Source organism: Drosophila montana, unplaced genomic scaffold (genome assembly GCF_035044405.1).
Source record: "Drosophila montana isolate Dmon_TW-CO22-7 unplaced genomic scaffold, ASM3504440v1 contig_203_1, whole genome shotgun sequence".
Classification (NCBI taxonomy): Eukaryota; Metazoa; Arthropoda; class Insecta; order Diptera; family Drosophilidae; genus Drosophila; species Drosophila montana.
Genome location: NW_026996956.1, coordinates 775,817 through 797,207, shown reverse-complemented (window position 1 = coordinate 797,207; position 21,391 = coordinate 775,817). Strand labels below are relative to the sequence as shown.

The following is a 21,391-nucleotide window of genomic DNA, read 5'->3' as shown; positions in this document are numbered from 1 at the left end:
TCAGCTACAAGCTTATTAAATTTGTAAGCCACTTTAATACGTGCCAGTATTTAATACAAATATTCTCCAGCGTATATTGTTTAACAAAAAAAACAAAAAAACAAAAAAAAGTGAAGGTCAATAGAATTGTAAACGACATAGCTGGTTTATTTTTAGCCCTTTTGTGTTTTTTATTTCACAACTCGTAAATTTAATGTCTGTATTTTTAAATAAAAAGTTTAAATAAAAAGTTCAGCAAAAATATAAAACAGAACAAGTTCTTTGTGCTTCTCTTTTTAAGCGGATTTCGTCTCGGCTAAAATTGCTGTTGGCAATCAATTTATTGCTCAAATTTAAAAAGTTAATTTCTTTTATTTAAATTTACAAAATTTGCAATTTAACTATAAAACCCCTATAGGTGTTTCAACAATTGTACTCTAAATAATTGCTAAAAATAGAATAATTAGTATATTATTTTCTATATGCAAGTGTTTTTTATAGAAAGAACAGTAAGAACATAAAGCAGATGGGTGTGAAGCTCACTAAAGACTTTTAAATTAATATATGTTTCGTATAAATTTTTATTTTTGGTTTTTTTCTTCTGAGAACATTCTTAAGCAATCGCTTTTATATCCTCTTAACATTTGTTTAAACATAACGGAATAAAGAATAATATAAGTGCAATAAAAATTCTGAATTCTGCATACGACCAACGTCAACAAATTATTCAGACAAAAGTTTTTATAATTAAAAGTGCAATAATTCGTGATAAATAATATTAATAATAAACAACAAAAATAATGTACAAGCAAATATAAAATTTAAGTGCGCACACGTGAAGGCTTAAGAGCTGAATAAAATAACAATTTAACACAATTACACAAATAAATAATTAAGAATTTTGCGCTAATTGCCCTATTGTTGTTGCAGGCAGTCTCTGAGATTTTCAAAAATATCTAAAAACCAAAACGAAAATGCAATTTTAAATAAATCGTCATAAATAATGAGATCGCTTTTAATGTAACGATTGCCAAAGGCTCGAGTACGAAAACAATACCACAACGATGTTCACTTAAAATAATAAAATAAAACTAATTGTTAAATAAATAGCTGGAGGAACCGATAATCGAACACATCGAAGAAAGCCTCAGCTAAGACGAGCTGTCGCAGAATGTCCAGCAACATTGTGCGACAGCCACAAGAACGACAACAATTTCTGAAGCTGCTGCTGCTGCTGCTGCTCCTGCTACTGGTGCCCAGCCAGAGAGCCGGACCAGCGTCAGCGTATGCCGGGTTTTACGATGTGGACAGCGTTGCGGGCGTGGCCAGCATCAGTACCATAACGGACGTGCACAGCTTTAAAGTGCCCGACACGAGGAATGCACACAAATCGCAGCGAACGCAACTCGTGCAGCAGTTTCCCAGCACCGCCAGCCAGGGCAGTCATCATCATCATCATCATGGCGGGCATGTGGTGCGTCGCCAGCTGGTGTTTGTGGCGCTGCTGCCGTCAGTGGAGTCGGACAACAAGAACGACTGCATCATGCCCAAGGTGTTGCCCGTGCTGGAGTTGGGCATTGCGCATGTGCAACGCTTGGGTTTCGTTGGTGGCGTTCAGATTGATATTACACTGATATCACGTGACACATTTTGTTCCTCTACGTATGGACCGTTGGGCTTCTTTGAGATCTATACACAGTGGCCGGAGATGAACGCAATCTTTGGCCTGCCTTGCGAGTATGTGCTGGCGCCCATCTCCCGATATGCCGATGTCTGGCAGATTCCGTTACTCACGACCGGAGGCAATGCTGGAGAGTTCAGTAAAAAGACGGAGAGCTACTCAACTTTGACCCGGCTAAAAGGTGCCCAAGTCAACAATCTGGGCAACATGGTCCGTGCCATTTTAAGCACCTATAATTGGACACGCACGGCCCTGATCTATCAGAACGAGAATGCTAAAATAAAGGGCAACTCGGTGTGTTTCTTGTGTCTGGCGGCAATACATGCCACCATCGAGAAGGAGTCGGTTTATCAACTCGGCTTCGATACTGCGCATTGGACCAAGGCATATATCATACGACTGCTCCGGAATGTGGCCTTACGGACAAGAAGTAAGTGACATTGGTGGGTTGTATACCTCCTCAACTTGGTTAAGTTATGTTGCAGGTGCTACCTGTAAGTTTTTCCATACAAATTATGTAGAAGAAGGAAAGCTAGAAGGACCTTTGCAATTAGATCCTTTTACAAGCGCTCTAACATCCTCCGGATAATGGGGGAAGGTATCTTTTTTATACATTTGCAGAAAAACAATATAACCATTCCAAATGAGTATAGGCAAAGATGGTTCAGGGTATACAAATATATTTGAAAATTGATCTCGAAATAACAATAACTGGTTGGTGGCCCTCCAAAATACTCTATGCGTATTATTGGTTGTAGAGCCGGGCGTAGGCCCCAAACAAAACGTATTGTGTGTTTTGAACCATTTAACGTCTATAAATATCGACAGCTGTGTCAATATGTGCTTGTCCCTTCATGTTTATATTGAATGAATACAAAAGCTTAAATTAAGCAAATATAAGGTTAAACATGAATACCCTCTGCCTAGATCAAATGTGTATCACATATTTTAAATACTCTTTATTAGTATGCTTATGACAAATCTACGAATATTGTTAAACCAATATCAACAGAAATAATGTGCTCATTAAAACATAATTATGGCTTTGTGGGCAATACCGAAATAAAAAAAAAAATACAAATTTATTCTTAACTCGAATTGGACAGTTCAGCACATTAAGAAGCCGACAAAGAATAGATTCGACATTTGAAAGTAGCTAAAAATATCACATTAGTTCAAGGGCAATCGGTTGATATATGCTAATTGTACATTCCCTCAATATTCTACATTGACAATTATTTGATTTTTACGTATGAGTTATTCATTTACTTCAATAGAATATCAGAATTCGTTAAATATACAAGAGTCTGGCAGACTCCATTGAATTGTCAATTGCCTTAGTACTTGTTATCCAAAGTATTTTAATCAAATGATTTGAGGTATAAAGAATTGTAAGCAATATTATAAGGAACCGGATAATATATATGTAATTCATTTCATTATATCATTTGCTTAAGGCTCAGCGAATACTTTTGCACATTTGACCTACGTTTTGAACTTTTTATTTGTAATGCGGCCGAGTCGAAATTAAATATATACAGAGTAATATATGCTCTCTCATGTATAGAATTTTGAAGTGATCAAGTTTGTGCTTTATATATATATATATATATATATATGTATATAGTACAATAAACGTTGATTTTTATTGACGATGTGATAATTAATTTAACAGTAGTACAATAAAAGCTGTTAATGTAAAATAATTTATATAAGATAGACATAAACACTTGTTGACATTTTAATTGCATAATTTGTTATTTTTATTCATGATTTTTTATTAATATATATATGATATAATTTATGACAAGCCGCCTATCAGAACTCAATTGGATTGTCAGCTTCACAATCATAATATACACACAAGCATAAAAGCATAAAAGCGTACATATATGTATAGTATGTATATCTCCATGACTCAATACAGAGCAAAGTCGGCCATTCAATTTACATCAGCAACAACAATAATCAGCTCATACTTGGACTCATTCGCAAGCCTATATTATACAAATATACATTGCATCTGAATTTACTTTTTGGCATCTTTGTATAATTAAATCAAGTCCAAGCCTTGCTTGGAAATGCAAAGGGAATACCCCGTACGTAATTCTAAAATTACCTGAGTCTAGGTAATACATGGAAAGGAAATATTTATAAATATATAATATCAAGAATTTATTATATTTACCTTTTTGGGAAATTTGACTTCAGGAAGTGGCTTGTTTTTAGAAGAGACCTGTAAACCAGTCTTTTAAATTATTTTCTTTTAAAACTAATATATAAAATAATTAAAATATGTTGTTTGATTAAATTTTATAAATAAACACTAGGTATAGTTCTATAATGTAGCTTTTTGTAAATAGTTTTTTTCATAGCTATTATAAATAAAATCGATGTTTAGAGATGATAATATAATGCTAATATAATATAAATAAGCCTCTTCTTATCAGTTAAAAATGTACATACATTTAGAACAACACTTTTCTGTTGTTTATAGGGTATAGAAATAGCGTGCAAATGTGTATCGCATCGGTATTTACTGTTCTGAGCTTTTCGTCTGGTTGTTGCCAAATTGACTGGCTCTTAAATAATTAAACTAATCCTCAGACAGTAGGAGGAAAATGCAATTTCATGTGGTATAGCTAATTGCGTGCCACTTACAACATTGCAACACTACAAATTGTCAAACAAGATTGTTTGTTATTATTTAATTAAATATTAGCATAAACAGCCTGATGCAATATTTGTGCCCGCAAAAGATCAGATAACTAAACACAATTAATTAATTAATTTGTCATTTTCTGCTCAATTGCGTTAACAGGCTAAGTTAAAGAATAAACATGCGTAAATTTCAAATGTAAATATTTAAAAAAAAAAATGTTTCTTTGTTTGCAATTTGTGGCATGTGTGCATCAGTGCCACATTATAAGGCATTGATGGCATTCTCTGCGGCATTCAGCTTTAATTAAATCAGTTACAAAATAGCCATAAATGTATGCTGGTTGCAAATATATTTATTGTTCGCTTATATGAATTTTGATATTAATTACCAGTTGAATGCCCAATGGCAAGCTCTGTTATTGTTTTCAAATAGATTTACATCTTATATTTTTGAAGAAATTGACTTTGATGCCAATTAAAAAATATTATGATTAGAAAATTCACTAAAAATTTAATCGAAGAAATGATGAAAATATATCTCTATATAAAAAACTGTTTGTCCTAACTGACTGACTGACTGACTGTCTTATTGACTGACTGATTGGTGATCAACGCACAGACCAAACCGTAAGAGCTAGGAAGAAATTTTCACTGAAGTACCTTATGTGATGATGGAAATTCCACCCGAAAGTGTGGAAAAATCGCGAAAAACGTTTGTATGAAACTTTTTTGTTTACCATCCGATCGGCCTTAAACTCATTGTTAAAGATCTTTGTTCAAATTAATTTAAGGGGTGTTTCACACTTTTCGAAAAATCCATCCCTTCTTGGTGGAAATGGGGTTCAAAGATTTGGTGGGTGTCGTTTCGCGCTCAAATTCATATAAAAGGATTTACATTAAAAATCATTTGAGACGCGTTTTACATTTTTCGCAAAATACATACTTCTTCGGTGGAAAGTGCATTAAAAAAACTTATTGTAAAGTTTTAAGTTTTGTCCGATTTCCTTCAAACTTATTTTTAAAGCTCTACATAAGAATGTAATGAATTCGTGTAAATCGCGATTTGGCGAATTCCCCCCGCAAAAGTGGTAAATTGCTGACGGAAAACGTTTGTGTGAAAGTTGTTTGTTTACTGTCCGATCAGTTTCAAAATAATTTTCAAAGCTTTTTAAGAACGTATATTTTATACGTGCTACGGGCAAGGCCGGGTTATACACGCTAGTCTATATATGTATATCAGTGAAAACTGTTGTTTCTAATTTCCCCTTCACACGTTTCGGGAAATCCATTAATTATAGGATCATAACATCTAGAGCCCATGTGATCACAGTTTTCATCACATTTATGACAAGGCAATGAATAATGTGCTGCTGTTAAGCAAGACTCAATTTCCAGCCAATTCATTTATATACTTACGCGCCATTAAGTCAGATTAACAACATGAAAGTAAATCCAAATTAGCTACTGACGTCAAAGCAACTGAAAAAAAAAAAACAAAAACTAAAAAAAAAAAACCTATATTAAAAAACACATACAAATAATACTAATTACCTTATTACATTTTTAAAAACGTACAAATGTCAATTAAATAAATACATTCTTAATGACAAGCGATCAGGCTTGGGGCTGACAAGAGATGGGTTATTGAAACTGTTAACTGAAATTTGCAATTGTTGTGGTCATTTTTGTTTCTTTATTAATTTACCTTTTCTTTATTGTTTATTTTTTTTTTGTTTTGCAGTTGTTATTATGTGCGCCGATCCGCAGTCCATACGTCAAATTATGCTGACAGCCGAGGAGTTGAATATGATCGATAGCGGCGAATACGTATTCATCAATATTGAATTATTTTCGCGGTAAGTACAAGTACGAGCTTGAAATAAATATATAAATGACTCCCCAAGTGGGGCAGCAACAGCAACAACAACAAAAATAATAATTATTATTATAATAACGTCAACAAACACACAAGCTGATCATTTATAGCTACAGTTCGTGGCCTTTCACTTCGCCAAACATGCGCACTTTGAATATTCTTTGCAAAGTGCGCATAATACACATTAGCCAAGGTTATTATGAATTTTGAAAATTACCAACAAAAATAGCTTTGAGCGCTTCCAAGACACTGTGACCAGTCAGCAATTAATGTATATTTATAAAACGAGGAAATTCCGATTTTCGACACATGTCTGACTTGACCATTATTAACTCTGATAGCAAACAATACAGACAAGTACATATAAAAATAAATAAAATGCGTCAACACATATGCTTAGCCAAAACCACCCACTCCCTCCTCCCACACCACCCTTCCAGATAGCTGCTGTCTAACTACTATTATACCTTAAATTAGCTGAGTCATTGCTTACTCGCCCCCACATATGAGCTCTTCTTTGTATTTATATGTATATAAGTGAACCACTCTCTGCAAGGCTATCTTTGCGGATTGCTGTTTAATGAAACGAATAGAGCATTATAGTAGAGTTTCTGGACTACACAATACCCTTTCAGCAGTTTTAAGTTACTCACTATAAACAGTGTTTGAGCTTCTTCTGCCCTCAGCTCCAGCCAAATGGAAAATGCCTTCTCCAATAAGACTCTATATTTATTAAACGATATTTATGAAAGCTTGAAATGTCCATAAAACCCCTCTTTATTATTTCTAAAAATTACATTAAAATCTAATTTTTTCGTACCAGACAGAGAGAGAGACATACTAGTTAGATCGACTCGCTCATCATACTTTATAGCGATTAAGATCATTTCAGTCTTTATTTTTTTAAAAATGATTTTCAAAAACCAAATAAATTTACAAAGTATTTAAATATATCCTTCTTTTCTCGCGTTCAAAAATTTCTGTGCAGAAAATTTAAGTGGTTAACTTTGAATATATTATTATTCGATTAAAAATTATGGGAACTTATTAAAATGGATATTTAAATTAGGGAGACTTTAAAATCAATTTTTAAGTTTCAGATGACTAAAACATTTTCTGATTACGAACTCTTCTTTTTTAATTCCTTTTTTAATCAATGACAATTTAGGGTCAGGCGTGTTACATTCATCTGGCTGTTACTCCTACACCATTGAAAAAACGTACTATACTTTATGCCTATATGTACGAGCTGGGGTATACTTACAATAAAAAAAAATTATAAATATATATGTGTACAAACACATACTACGCGGCAGTAAATGGGAGAAGAAAAAGGGGCAGATGGCTGGGGCCGATTCTCTTTTACGTGAGCGAATAATCGAATAATACGTGAGCGAATACTCGGTTATTATTTGCGTTAACTACTTGAAAAAGCAGGCTAATCGCATAACCTCTGTGAACTTGTAATCAGTGTGCGAATGAATAAAAATTCGAAAAATATGCACTATTGCATTAACTAATGCATTTCCTGATATAAATTCCAAATTGCACGCGCTGCCTGACACTCTATTTAATTGATGGTTACCCACAGCCGATAAATTATTGCTTTGCATTTAAGGTTCAGGGATTCATTCAAAACCTAGGAGTTACTTAATACAATATAACACTTAGGCAATTAAACATTCTATTTTTATGCCTTTCTATACTCTCGTCACATAGTGAAAGGGTATATTAGTTTTGCTTAATTGAAGCTAGATAATTGAAAGTTTAAAATTTTACGGATCGAGTCAAAAATATTGCGACTACAAGCACTCCCGCCTCTTCATATCGAAAAATTGAATATTTCCTCAAGTCACAGTTTGTAAGTCGCTGCTCGGACAGTGTTAGTAAGTAACAGTCTTGGAATACGATAAATACGATCTTCTTTCGGCTTTTAATATCCAATATAAATCTTTCACACTCTGAATTTAATCAGCTGCACAATTTGTATTCAGCCGTTCCGCCCGTGGCAAAGTAATCTGTTTACCATCCATAATCGATTTGCTAGAAATGTCACCCGCTGACTTGGCGCAAAACAGCTGACATTGGGTTGGTAACGCAAACAAACTGTAACTGATAACACGTACATGCACTTACACTGTGTATCGAACACCAAAATTCGGGAGTGCCCGACTGACAAATGCCCTGAATTGAGAGGTGGGTGCGGGCCAGGTTTTAACGACACGGCCCAACACGTACACGAACCCTGCCTAACACGGTCCAGAACAGAGAAGTTAAAATTTTCGTTAAAATCAAAATCTATTCCAGTCTCACTCTCTAGCTCCCAAAGCTAGAAAGCTTAAGGACGGTCATTTTTTAATTGTGTAGAGAACAGGGGAAAATAAAAAAAATAAATGCTCGAAATCTGTACATGCCATACGTATGCTATACATACCAAATCTAGGCTCTGAACATCTTATTATCTCCAAGGTGTGCTAAACGTTAAACGAAGTGTATCAACATAGGATATTATGGAAATTGAGGGAGAATTCAAGGAAAAAAGTTATACTTGTTGTGCCTTTAAAATAAGAGACTATGTAATAGGAATTTCATATCTCTAGGCTTTGTAGTATCCCAAGCATACAGACAGATAAAATGATAGACGTGCAGACATACAAACATGGCTGCCCGTTATATATATTTGCCCAATATACCCTTTTTTCCAATTTTCAATGGGTTCGACCGCAGCATCCACATATCGTTTATTGGCACGGCCTGTGTGGAGGTGCAATTACACAGACACGGACAGAGATAGAAATCGTTTTTCGTTTTGCAATTTAGATTTCTATTAATAAATAATTTATGACGCATATCAGACAAGAGCAAAGAATAAACGCAAAGTCATTGATAAGGCGACAGTACAAACTGCGGGGCACATTGTAATACCAAACTGATAAGATTCAGGAATTAGGTACATTTACACACGCACACACACACTGGCATACACACATGCACAAGTTTCTCCATCAGAAGCATCTATAACTTTGTCAACCCGTTTTCTTATTCCAGAGTGCCATATATGACGTCGCTGCCCTGGTATGATAAGAACGACACCGAATTCAACAATGAACGCGCCAAGAAGGCCTACACAGCCATGTTGACTGTCACGCCGAAGCAGCCAAATGACGACGCCTACACAAAAGTTTCCAATGAGGTGAGTCTCCGCGGCAGAAAGGCGGTCAATGAATTTGCATTGGCTATGGAACTGAATTGCCAGTGTATGGAGTCTTTAATATTCTTCTTTGCGGCTGATTACAGTATTTTATCTTCGGCGTGTCGAGGACTATTCTTCTTCGTTGTTTATTTTTTATTATTTTCTTGGCGATTTTTTTTGTTTTGAGCCCCATGCATACTCTATGCCAGTGCACGTGCTCAGCGCCAACACACTTTACATTTCCATACTAGCGAACTTGTACGTATGTTTTTACCAGTCTGTGAAATTGTAAACATATTTCTGAAGGTACACAAGGAAATTACAAGGGCAACAACGCCAACAAACAAGCAAGAATATTTCATTCACTCGACTGAAGTCTCCTTCATATAACTAGCTAGACTGTTCCCTAACACTTAATTTTGTTTCCATGCAGATTCATATACAAAAGTGTCCCTTTATCTTCACAACGGTTAATACAAACGGGATCTGTGGTTTTTATCCGATATTTAAACAAAAAATTGGGCTGTTTTTTAAAATTGTGATTATATAGAAACACTTGGGATCAGCTTATGATATTCAGAGAACTACCAACACAAACTAGCTTGAAAGATCGATTAGACAGATGGGCTTGAAGGGGTCATTTAAAAAAAAACAACAACATGGAATCATCTTCAACATTATACCCTCTTAAAACAATTTCTGACTACAGAGTGTGGAAAGAAGGGGCCAAGCGTCGCCTTTGAAAGCATTTGTTAGCTAACTTTTGGCAACTTAACCAACTCAGCAGGCCACAAGAACACGTGTTTCCGTAATGTGCTTGGGTCATGTTATACCCTAGCTGTATAAACAGTAGAGTCGATACAATCATAATCGTCTATCGTCATGAAACTTTACATAGGTATTATGCATATATGTATATTTGAAATTGCATTGAAATTGTGGCACATCTTCAATTTACGGATGAAACGCTTAAGTGTTCTATTCGCGACTTCGATAGTTTAGGAACATGACTGCGGCTTAGCGTTTGGTTATGTCTTTGATTTATGCGGCATGCTCCGCTTGAGAATACTTCTGAAATCGGTTTCAGTTGCATTTCCCTGTCCCAATGCCAACGGCTGTGAAAATTGTGGGGTGGGCGGGCCTTGGCAAAATTTCCTTCGCCTATTCTGGCTTAGCCGCCTTGGGGCTCTTGGACGACAAGCTGATGGACTCCAAGCGCACAACTTGAAACGTGTGACGGATTCTGGCAAATTCTCGTCGATGTAGTAGTTGGCGTTGCCTTTGCCATTGGGATTTGTTGTCGGCGTGGTTGTAATTGAATTTCACGGGTGCCAAAGCAATGAAAACAACAGCATTTCGCAGATAGCCAGGGCTAGAACACGCAGATAAGTGGAACTACTTCTGCCTGTGATTAATGTGCTGTGCACTCCATTTACAGATCAAAGACATCGCCTCGGCAAAATACAATTACACATTCAGCGAGAATGAACCAATTTCGGCATTTGTTACCTCCTTCTTTGATGGCGTCCTCCTCTACGCGAACGCTCTCAATGATAGCATCCGTGAAGATCCCAGCATGCTTACAAGACCCATCAATGGCACCGATATGGTGCGACGCATGTGGAACCGCAGCTTCACGGGCATTACTGGGAACGTGACCATCGACTCGAATGGAGATCGCATCTCGGCATATTCTCTGCTAGACATGAATCCCAGCACTGGCAGATTTGAGATTGTCGCGCATTTCCTGCACAATCGTCTGGAGTTTGCATCGGAAAAGGAAATACATTGGGCTGGTGGTCGTGAACAGGCGCCACCCGATCGTCCAATCTGTGGTTACGATGGTTCGCTATGCCCGGACAATTGTAAGTAAAAATATTCGATCTATAATAAAGTAATTTTTGGATATTACTCCGTTGACTTTTCTTACATCAATTATAAAACAAAAATGAGGCCTTTGGCTTTAACATAAAACTGACTTTCTCGAGTTCGAACCAGTATCCTTCATTCCACACTAAAAGAAGGATACGGGTTCAAATACAGAAAAACATTTTTTTATGAATACCTACACATGAACTAGCAAACACTTGTTATCTCAAAAAAAAAATTATATTTACGATGTTATGAAAAAATTAAAAAAAAAAAAACATATAATAATAATAGCTACCGATTTCGTTACTTTTTTCCCAATGCTCTCATCTTTTCTAGCCCTGCCTGGCTATGCCATTCTTTCGATCGTTCTTGGCATAATGGTAATCGTTATGGCCGTATGCTTCTTCTTCGGCTATCGACATTATATTGCCGAGGCCGAGATCAATTCAATGAGCTGGAAGGTTTCATTGGAGGATGTTATGTTTCGGGATGCTGCAGATCATGGCATGCGCGGCTCCTTTCACTCGCTAGTCAAGCAGAGCTCCCAGCTGACGCTCATGTCGGAGGACATGGGCTCCATAAATGGGGACCGTCAGATCTTCATACCCGTGGGCATGTACAGGAAAAGCAAGGTGGCTATCAAGCCCATCGAGTTGGAAAATGTTCAGGGTATACTGTCGCGCAGTCTAATGCTGGAATTGAAGCGCATGAAGGATTTGCAGCATGATCACTTGGTCAAGTTCTACGGCGCCTGCCTGGATCAGCGTCGCAGTTTTCTGCTTACCGAATACTGTCCCAAGGGTTCGCTGCAGGATATACTAGAGAACGAGCAGTTTCAGCTGGACTGGATGTTCAAGCTGTCGCTAATGCATGATATTGTGCGGGGCATGCAGTTTCTACACAGCTCTGATATACGCTCCCACGGCAATCTTAAGTCCTCCAATTGCGTGGTGGACTCACGTTTTGTGCTCAAGATCACCGACTTTGGGCTGCATAGCCTGCGGCGCACCCATCATGATGTCGAAAGCGATATTGAAAACTGCAATAGCCATGCCTACTGGAAAAGTAAGTGGGCTGGCCCACAGCTGGCGTCCAATATATACATCAATCATATGAAATCATTCCTACCTGCAGAGCGCCTTTGGACCGCGCCTGAACTGTTGCGGCTGGAAAATCAGCGGGCTCCTGAAGGCACACAGAAGGGCGATGTATATTCATTTGGGATCATAGTGCATGAGATAACCACACGGCAGGGACCCTTCTATCTGGGCAAGTGTGCCCATGAGAAGACTCCTCAAGGTATGCAACAACTGGCTATTCGCATAGAATTTGTTAACATTTGAAATCATTAGAAATCGATAAAAATGGGTTGTTCCAAGGTGTATATCATTTGTAATGTGTTTCCTTTTTTTGCATAACTTTTTCCCCTTTTAACGTTCTGGGAGCAGGAAATATACCCAATAAGCAGAATGTACTAACAAATTTTAAACAGTCGCTCTAAATGCGACATCGCACAAAAATCTCGAATAATTTAAAAAAGCCTCAATATTGTAAAGTATTTCAGAAAATTACACTTAAGTCTAAATTTACTCAGTTTGTAAAACAAAATATTTATTATAATTTGATTTGGGAAACTCTTTTCGAAATATAAACAAAAAAGTTTTGCAAGATTTAGGAGTTGCAATTCGGATGTGGCTACAAAATATTTCGGTTTGAAAAAATCGAGATCATTATTTTGGAACCTAAATCTTTTTTTATGTTTTGTAAATATTTTAAAAAATTGCATTTGATGATTTACAACATTTTGATTTGATTTTCATGAGGCTAAAGCGAAGTGAAGAGCAAATGAATTGACACAAAGTTTTATGTTTTTAATTTAGTGGAAAATTATACAAAATGATATCAACTATAACTCATAAACAAGTGCTACTGCGATAGGGCAAATCAAAGCTTTCGGTATCTGAGACACAGCCACAATTAAGACGCAGCCATTTCCAGCAGCCAATATTATTTTGAGGCTCTCTTACCGGCCTTTTCACTCTTTGAGCGGTTGGAGGTGTTGATCTCTGGCTCTCATTCAGCCAAGACTGTTGCCGGCGCTCCAATTCCCACAGCCAGTCGATGCGTGACTTATCCCAGCCGCATTTGCATAAATCCCCGTCGCAAAGCATCTTTTCACAATCACAATCTCCAAATATAACCTCAGCATCTGTGGACCCTAAAAAGGAACTTAGGCATAATCCTTGAAAGTCCTGAAAGCCACGTATTGACTAACCTCTTGGGCGATTCTTCTCAAAGTCAATGCTTTCAGTTTTCCTAGAACTGCGCATTAACAGGTTGAATATCTTAACTTCCGCCTGGACCTCACGCTCACAATAGAATGCCACGATCAGGCAATTCCTAGCATCGTGGTGCCAGACACCAGGTCTGCCATTATATTGTCCATCCGTCAATTGCTGCCTGACTGTATACCTGGTCATCATATAGGGGCAAATAAGTGCCAAATGTTGTGTGTTCGAGTACATATTAAAATTGAAATGTATGTTTATGTGTGTTTGTGCGTGTGTCGGTGTGCGATTTTAGTGGCCTATTTGGCATTATATTCGGTTTAGTCCTTGAACTGAAACACAAACAAATAACTTACAATTTACAATTTTTACAAAAATTTGACTGAATTATAATGCAGAGCGGTCTATATATGTACTTATTCCAGAGATCGTTGAGCTGGTTAAGAACTATCAACCGCAACTGAATAAGCCCTTCCGTCCAGAGCTGGATCCGTGCGGTGATACTAAGGCGGACGTTATTGGCATCATAAGACGCTGCTGGGCCGAGGATCTGCTGGAGCGGCCCGACTTCAATACGCTCAAGTCTATGATAAGGAAGTTCAACAAGTGAGACTATCCTTACCAACTTATAATCTAAAGTCGTATTTTTAACAATGACAAAAGTCCAACAAAAATTATCGGTGGCTCAGTTCTTTTTGAACATCTGTGAACCGAGGTTGATTGTTGTCACATTTTGTAAACATAAATAGAATTAATTTTGTACACCTAAGCGCGAAAAACGTTTGTATGAAACTTTTTTGTTCACCATCCGGTCAGCCTCAAACTCATTTTCAAGGATCTTTGTTCAAACTCATTTGAAGGGTGTTTCACACTTTTGGAAAAATACGTTCCTCCTTGGTGGATATGGAGGTCAAAGATATGGTGGGTGACGTTTCGCGCTCAAATTCATTTCCAAAGATCTATATGAAAAATCATTTGAGACGTGTTTCACACTCTTCGCAGAATCCAAACTTCTTCGGTAGAAATGCGATTCAACGATTTTATGGGCGAAGCTTTAGTTTGTGTCCGATTTGCATCAAACTTATTTTGAAAGTTCAACATAAAATCTTAATGAATAATCGTTTCAGCGATTAGGGAATTTTCACCTGCAGCACTTGATAATTAGCAAAAAATGGTTATATGAAAGTTTTTTTTTATTACCGTCCGATCGGTTAAAAACTAATTTTTAAAGATCTTTGAGAGAATTTATTTTATACGTGCCACGGGCAAGGACGGGGTATACCCGCTAGTAGGATATAAAAAGATTTAGTAAACAATACCAAATTAAATTAAAATTATTAAACTTTTATATGCGCCCGCAGGGACAACGAGACTGGAAATATTGTGGATAATCTGCTGAAACGCATGGAAATGTATGCCAACAACCTGGAGGAGCTCGTCGAAGAGCGAACTCAAGACTATCTCGAGGAAAAGAAAAAGTGCGAGAAGCTGCTTTATCAGTTGCTGCCCCAGAGCGTTGCTGCTCAATTGATTAGTGGTCAGCCAGTGGTGGCCGAGACCTTTGACCAGGTGACCATCTACTTCAGCGACATTGTCGGCTTCACGGCTATTTCGGCAGAGAGCACACCCATGCAAGTAGTTCAGTTCCTTAACGATCTCTATACCTGCTTCGACTCGATTGTGGAGAACTTTGACGTGTACAAAGTGGAGACCATTGGCGATGCATACATGGTGGTATCCGGTCTGCCCATACGCAATGAGAACTACCACGCTCGTGAAATTGCGCGCCTGGCTTTGGCACTGCTCGAGGCGGTGCATAACTTTCGGATACACCACAGACCCGACGATCGATTGAAGTTGCGGATCGGGCTGCACACGGGCCCATGTGTAGCCGGTGTTGTGGGCCAGAAGATGCCGCGTTATTGTCTGTTTGGCGACACTGTGAACACCGCCTCCCGCATGGAGTCTAATGGTGAGGCACTGAAAATACACATAAGCGAAACGACCAAGTTGGCGCTGGACGAGTTTGGCAGCTTTCTGACGACGCGACGTGGCCTGGTGCCTATGAAGGGTAAGGGAGAAATGATGACGTATTGGCTCGAGGGCGAGGTGCCCAAGCCGGATGCAAACACATCTGCCAACAAGCTGATGCTAACGAGACGCTCGTCACTCAAGCAACCGCAGCGTCAGTCGCACACCTTCTACAAACAATACTCAGAGCTGGCCGTTATAGGCACATTGGCAGCGGCAGTGCCGACAATAGCTCTGCCCGCTGCTGAGAAGGAAGCCTCACCCGATCTTCGGGCTAAGCGCAAGATTAGCTCCAGTTCGCCCAAGCTAAATGGCAGCTGCTTTGAGCATAATCCGAATCAAAAGACTGAGCCCAACAATTACTATTTGGCTGCTGAACAACAGCAACAGCAGCCATGTGATATCTTTAGCAGTCGCTCGCTTCGCAGCATGGAGGAAGGTGGAACCAGCTCGGATGCAGCTACAACCGATTGCTGGGAGCTGGCCAATTTTCGTCTTCCACTGAGCGGTACGCTCAAGAATCACCACAGTAACCACGGCCAACATGCACACTCCAACTCCAATTCCAATCTGATCGGCATTCTGCAGCCTGCGCCGCAGGCTAGGAGTCGTCTGAAGCCATCCCCCACGATCTCAACATTGTTGAAGAGCAGCCGCACCGATGCCTCCGACACGCCAGAAACTGGCAGCACGGGCAGCGGACAGCGGATTAAGTTTGCCGATTGCGATGAGACGCCACTGCTTAACAACATGACACCACCGCTGCCCGCCTCGGCGGGGCTCAATTTGGAGCGCAGCGGTAGCAGCTGCTGTAATCAAAACATTCCAAATCTAAGCAGTGACGATCCGTATGGCTATCTAGTCAAAAACTATAAGCAGCTTCTCTGCAAGCCACCAACTGTCTCGAATGTTCACGGACATGACCACTCTTTGGCAGAAGAGTGTCCAAGGCCACTTGTGACGGCGCGTGGTGCCACTAGTGGCGCCGTGACGCAGCCACTCCTGGCTAAAATCAACTCGTAACTTTAAGCTTAGAGACTTATTGCGCCGTCGACGGCAAACTTTCCGGCCCAATGGCCCATCTCTAGTACCTACTCGTAATGATGCATATTAAATGTACTTGTTTGTGATATATAAGTTAAATCCAAGTTGAACAATTTAGTTGATAGCCAATTGAAACGTGTACATTTGTAGCCAGTACTATACCGACCATTTCAGCACACTTAATATATATTCTCAACTTCTATTGGATGGTCCTTAAATTTAAAACTGTATACATTAGTTCACGAAACCCACAATATAAGGTACTACAAAAATTAAAAATGTAGATCTAAAAGAGCAGACCTTAGCGTAACTGTGAGAAACTCAAATTAGAAAATGTAATGTTTAAAATTTTGCGCATGTAGTGTAAAAAGCTTAAATATAATTAGTGAATTATTTAAAACTACAATTCCGTAAAGTTTAAAGTTTTAAACGAATTGTTCAAATGTACGTTCTACTTCAATGGATTCGTTCCAGGCGCTCAGAAGAAAAACAAAACAAAAAGAAATCATTAAAACAGATTTAAGTGCAAAAATTACGGATCCTGATTACTATTGATCTAATTAATTATAAATGTCATTATAAAGTATTAAAAGCCCAGTTTCTTTAAAGAAATAAAATTAATATTTATTTAAAACAATTAAATTTCTGTTTATGGGTATCAACAAAAAGGTAAGAATCAACTTTATCGTTAAGCCGAAGTATATTCAAATATCTAAAAAGATTTAAATGTACATATGATATTTTAAATAAGTCTAATATTTTATGCTAATAAAAATGTAATACATAAAATGCTTTGAATAAATGTAAAACTACAAACTAAATATAAAACGATTTTTAAAAACTGAATCCGCGTTTATCCCCGATTACTTTGCGATATCTAACTCTTAACAGTCCCAATTGAGTAAAACAGTGCCATTTTGAGTCTTAAGTGCCGTTTTGAGTAAAAACATGTAAATAGAAGCCCAGCTGCTTAATGTACATTGAACAATTGCTTAAACCGAACTACTATATTAATAATAATCAAATCCTACGCAGCAGCGTAAGTAAAGGTAAAGAAATTGTGAATTTTAGCATGTAAATCACAGTTTTCATGAGTGATATTAAAAAACAATGAAAAAGGAATTGCATAATTAACAATGCAAATTATCAATGAATGATTTGCAACTTTTGTTTTGAACTTTGTGGATACAATTTTGGTAGTCTGCCCACAAAATGTATGTAAAACGTCTTTTTTTTTACTGATAATTACGGTGATTTTTGTCTTTGACATGTTATTGTGAAATACAAACTAGCCGGAAAATAGATGCGCATTAAAATAAAACGATGCCGCACAATTATTTATGTTAAAAATAATATCATATACTATGTGCTTGAATAGCACGGACAAATAGAACAGCTTTTTGTCTAAATACAAGTAGTCACTCACTTTCCTATGTCACAAAATTTATTTCCAGTTTTTTTTTATCATTGTCTGCACCCGACTCGCTTATCGTATAATAATTATCACTTTTTGCGCACGCCTTTTGTGTAATTATCATGAGTAGTTTAAGGTCTTAATCGAACTGTGTACCTAATTTATTAAAAAAAATAGCATCTGAATAACCGCAGGGCACACAAAATGTTGTACTGTCCGCCGAACGTGACGTTCAACGAGATTTGGACTAAGCATGGAATTTCGCACTGTTTTATGGACACAGTGGGTCCAGCCGTCTGTGGCGGCTTCCTCCTTCTCTTTGGCGGCATACAACTGCTCATGTATCGCAAATATGCTACACCCACGGATCCCACTCAGATAACCAAGTCCCGTCTGTATGCACTGCAATTGTTTCTTCTCCTCCTTGTGCCGGTGCTGGCGCTGTTGCGTTTTTTCCTGAACGCTCGCATCTATCCTGACGGTGCAGTTTATGGTTATATGGTGAGTATTGACATAACCATTATTTAGCAGAACATTTTTCATTTCACTTCCATTGCAGATATTTTACACATGCGTTGTGTGTTTTTCGTATCCATTTTGTATATGCCTCATAGTCAAGGAGCGTCATTATCAGCTGCCCTCAGTGCCGACTCGTGGACACGGCCTTATTTTGCTGCTCTTCTGGACTTTGGCATTGATTAATGAAGCGCTAGCGATTGTCAATTTGGACCACGAGGACTGGTGGTTCCATTTAAAGAAGTGCGTTTGTCTAGTACCTGTTGTACTTAATGCTTAATCTAATCCATATATTACTCTACAGTAACAAAGATGATATTGAGATGGGAATGTTTGTTACCCGTTTCCTGTGCTCGCTGCTCATTTTCGTGTTGGGCCTGAAAGCGCCCGGCATTATGGCTCCCTTTAATCCGCACCATCGTCTAGAGAACGACTCATCGAGCGATTCAGCTGGTAGTATACCAACCGGCTCTGCATTTCGCAACGGATGGCGCAAACTGCGCACCCTATTTCCATATCTGTGGCCGAAAAAGGACATGATGCTACAATGCGCAGTGGCTGTGTGCATATTGTTGCTAGTCGCCGGTCGCGTTATCAAACTGTTTCTGCCCATTTATCGCAAGCTGTTGGGTAGGTCATGTTTCCAGTTATCACATGTGGCGTGAATAATCTCTAATCTCTCTCCCTTCAGTTGACAGCCTGACCATCGAGCCCATCGATTTTCGCTGGGACTTTGTGCTTATTTATGTGGCTCTATCGTTTCTTCAGGGCGGTGGCACTGGCGGCATGGGCTTGTTTAATAATCTGCGTACTTTCCTTTGGATTCGCGTACAGCAGTACACAACGCGCGAGATTGAGATTGATCTGTTCCGACATTTGCATCAGCTATCCTTAAGATGGCATCTGCAGCGCAAGACAGGCGAGGTGCTACGTATAATGGATCGCGGCACAGATTCAATTAACAATCTGCTTAACTATATTGTATTCTCCATAACGCCTACCATACTCGATCTGATTGTGGCTGTCGTGTTTTTCATTTATGCCTTCAACTGGTGGTTTGGCTTGATTGTGTTCTTAACCATGTTTTTGTATATAGGTAGGTCAGATCCAACTTGAAATTATTGCTAATTCTAACACTGTCTTCTCAATAGCATCCACAATTGCCATAACGGAATGGCGCACTCAGTACCAAAGGCGAATGAATCTCGCAGACAATGAACAGCGTGCTCGAAGTGTGGACTCGTTGCTGAACTTTGAGACAGTTAAATATTATGGTGCTGAGGGCTACGAGGTAGACTGTTACAGGGAGGCCATATTGAAGTACCAAAAGGAGGAATTCCTCTCGATGCTCACGCTTAATATGCTCAACACCGCTCAAAATATTATACTCTGCCTGGGCCTGTTGGCTGGCTCGATGTTGTGCGTGTATTTGGTGGTGCATCATCAGACCCTGACGGTAGGTGATTTTGTGCTTTTCTCCACATACCTCATGGATTTGTACATGCCACTGAACTGGTTTGGCACCTATTACCGCGCTATACAAAAGAATTTTGTGGATATGGAAAATATGTTTGATCTACTGCGTGAGGACGAAGAAATCGTGGATGCGCCTGGCTGTGCACCGCTGCTAACAGCTGGCGGCGGCATAGAGTTCTCTAATGTTACATTTGGCTACTCGCCGGAAAAGTATGTGTTGCGCAATATAAGCTTTACGGTACCTGCGGGCAAGACAGTGGCCATTGTAGGACCCTCTGGGGCTGGCAAGAGTACCATTATGCGTCTGCTCTTCCGTTTCTACGATGTGCAAACGGGTTCCATATCGATAGATGGACAGAATATCAAGTTGGTCAAACAGGAAAGTCTGCGAAAGGCGATTGGTAAGCAAAAAACATTTATAAAATTTATGCAATTAATTAACATATTTGTTTTCCAGGTGTTGTTCCTCAAGACACGGTACTCTTCAACAACACCATTTACTACAACATTGAATATGCTAAAATCGGAGCAAGTCCTGATGCAGTATATGAGGCTGCGCGCTCAGCGGATATACATGAAAGAATCTTGGGCTTTCCGGATAGATATGAGACCAAAGTGGGCGAGAGAGGACTACGTTTAAGTGGAGGCGAAAAGCAACGTGTGGCCATTGCGCGAACTCTTTTGAAAGCTCCCATTATTGTCCTGCTAGACGAGGCTACCTCGGCGTTGGACACGCATACAGAACGTAACATACAAGCGGCACTGGCACGTGTCTGTGCCAATCGCACAACAATTATTGTTGCGCATCGTCTGTCCACTATTATACACGCAGATGAGATATTGGTACTGAAGGAGGGCAGCATTGTTGAGCGTGGCAAGCACGAGCAGCTGCTGCAACTAGACGACGGCATCTATGCGGATATGTGGCAGCAGCAACTGAAGAACTTAGATGCCGAAAAGAACGCAGCTGAGAGCTCCGAGTCAATTTCAGCTGGTGGTTCTGCTGCTGCTGCTGGTACGACTGGAACAGCGGAACGCCCAAAGCCGCAGTCTGAGGCAGAAGGTGGCGCGCTCTTTAGATCTGGACATGGGCATACAGGCGCACGTTAGGAATAGGCAGTATGAAATGTAGATCTAAGGCCTTAATTCGATTACTTTTGTTACATGTATTTTTTGTGGTACTTGTTGTGAATGGGCAGCTTGTCTGATTCCTAGTTCTTGTCTACTTTATTGTAATAATAAAATATAATTATAGTTTTTATAAATTTCTGAAGCTTTCTCTTGCTAGCTAGTTGTTGCCCTTTGAAAGAGCAACTGCGGGAGAGCCGCTCTTAGCTGCTGAGACTGTCGCTTATCAGCA

The 21,391-nt window shown here is 38.9% G+C and overlaps 3 protein-coding genes and 1 long non-coding RNA gene across 10 annotated transcripts; 2 read left to right on the top strand and 2 right to left on the bottom strand.

Moving 5' to 3' along the window:
* The first annotated feature begins 867 nt into the window (after positions 1 to 867).
* Positions 868 to 17,267, top strand: LOC135426544 (atrial natriuretic peptide receptor 1). Of its 2 annotated transcripts, XM_064679658.1 has the most exons (8): positions 893 to 2,090; positions 6,063 to 6,177; positions 9,246 to 9,390; positions 10,829 to 11,255; positions 11,599 to 12,327; positions 12,397 to 12,561; positions 13,976 to 14,156; positions 14,912 to 17,267. In XM_064679658.1, exons 1-8 carry the CDS (start codon positions 1,151 to 1,153, stop codon positions 16,602 to 16,604), a joined length of 4,395 nt encoding a protein of 1,464 aa, XP_064535728.1. In that variant the 5' UTR covers positions 893 to 1,150; the 3' UTR covers positions 16,605 to 17,267. The 2 variants fall into 2 exon arrangements, with proteins under 2 accessions (XP_064535729.1, XP_064535728.1); XM_064679659.1 differs by lacking the exon at positions 13,976 to 14,156 and having other exon boundaries at positions 868 to 2,090; positions 14,912 to 15,091.
* On the bottom strand, positions 10,290 to 12,528 carry LOC135426548 (uncharacterized). 4 transcript variants are annotated; one of them, XR_010435916.1, is made up of 4 exons: positions 12,391 to 12,528; positions 12,047 to 12,319; positions 11,558 to 11,954; positions 10,290 to 11,274 (listed from the first exon to the last, which is right to left on the bottom strand). It is a non-coding gene; the product is annotated as an uncharacterized LOC135426548 (long non-coding RNA). The 4 variants fall into 4 exon arrangements; XR_010435914.1 differs by having other exon boundaries at positions 12,047 to 12,316; positions 12,391 to 12,527; XR_010435917.1 differs by having other exon boundaries at positions 11,570 to 11,954; positions 12,047 to 12,316; positions 12,391 to 12,527.
* Positions 13,113 to 13,935, bottom strand: LOC135426547 (uncharacterized). 2 transcript variants are annotated; one of them, XM_064679662.1, is made up of 2 exons: positions 13,538 to 13,935; positions 13,113 to 13,471 (listed from the first exon to the last, which is right to left on the bottom strand). In XM_064679662.1, the coding sequence occupies exons 1-2, from the start codon at positions 13,785 to 13,787 to the stop codon at positions 13,176 to 13,178; spliced, it is 546 nt and encodes a 181-aa protein (XP_064535732.1). In that variant the 5' UTR covers positions 13,788 to 13,935; the 3' UTR covers positions 13,113 to 13,175. The 2 variants fall into 2 exon arrangements, with proteins under 2 accessions (XP_064535732.1, XP_064535731.1); XM_064679661.1 differs by having other exon boundaries at positions 13,113 to 13,480; positions 13,538 to 13,926.
* A 279-nt stretch (positions 17,268 to 17,546) lies between the features above and the next one.
* Positions 17,547 to 21,296, top strand: Hmt-1 (ABC transporter ATP-binding protein/permease Hmt-1). Of its 2 annotated transcripts, none has more exons than XM_064679531.1 (7): positions 17,547 to 17,674; positions 18,234 to 18,540; positions 18,599 to 18,798; positions 18,860 to 19,185; positions 19,247 to 19,651; positions 19,707 to 20,432; positions 20,489 to 21,296. In XM_064679531.1, the coding sequence occupies exons 2-7, from the start codon at positions 18,244 to 18,246 to the stop codon at positions 21,139 to 21,141; spliced, it is 2,607 nt and encodes an 868-aa protein (XP_064535601.1). In that variant the 5' UTR covers positions 17,547 to 17,674; positions 18,234 to 18,243; the 3' UTR covers positions 21,142 to 21,296. The 2 variants fall into 2 exon arrangements, with proteins under 2 accessions (XP_064535601.1, XP_064535600.1); XM_064679530.1 differs by lacking the exon at positions 17,547 to 17,674 and adding an exon at positions 18,157 to 18,175.
* The last annotated feature ends 95 nt before the right edge of the window (positions 21,297 to 21,391 follow it).

What these genes read in the sequence shown, in the direction of transcription:
- LOC135426547 (XM_064679661.1), bottom strand. Translation starts at nt 13,787, where the DNA reads ATGTACTCGAACACACAACATTTGGCACTTATTTGCCCCTATATGATG. An exon ending in TGAGAAGAATCGCCCAAGAG is followed by an intron (nt 13,481 to 13,537) that starts GTTAGTCAATAC and finishes GTTCCTTTTTAG; the next exon opens with GGTCCACAGATGCTGAGGTT.
- Hmt-1 (XM_064679530.1), top strand. An exon ending in AACCATGTTTTTGTATATAG is followed by an intron (nt 19,652 to 19,706) that starts GTAGGTCAGATC and finishes TCTTCTCAATAG; the next exon opens with CATCCACAATTGCCATAACG. An exon ending in AAGTCTGCGAAAGGCGATTG is followed by an intron (nt 20,433 to 20,488) that starts GTAAGCAAAAAA and finishes TTTGTTTTCCAG; the next exon opens with GTGTTGTTCCTCAAGACACG.
- LOC135426544 (XM_064679658.1), top strand. Translation starts at nt 1,151, where the DNA reads ATGTCCAGCAACATTGTGCGACAGCCACAAGAACGACAACAATTTCTG. An exon ending in TGTGGCCTTACGGACAAGAA is followed by an intron (nt 2,091 to 6,062) that starts GTAAGTGACATT and finishes TTTGTTTTGCAG; the next exon opens with TTGTTATTATGTGCGCCGAT. An exon ending in TTCGCTATGCCCGGACAATT is followed by an intron (nt 11,256 to 11,598) that starts GTAAGTAAAAAT and finishes CATCTTTTCTAG; the next exon opens with CCCTGCCTGGCTATGCCATT.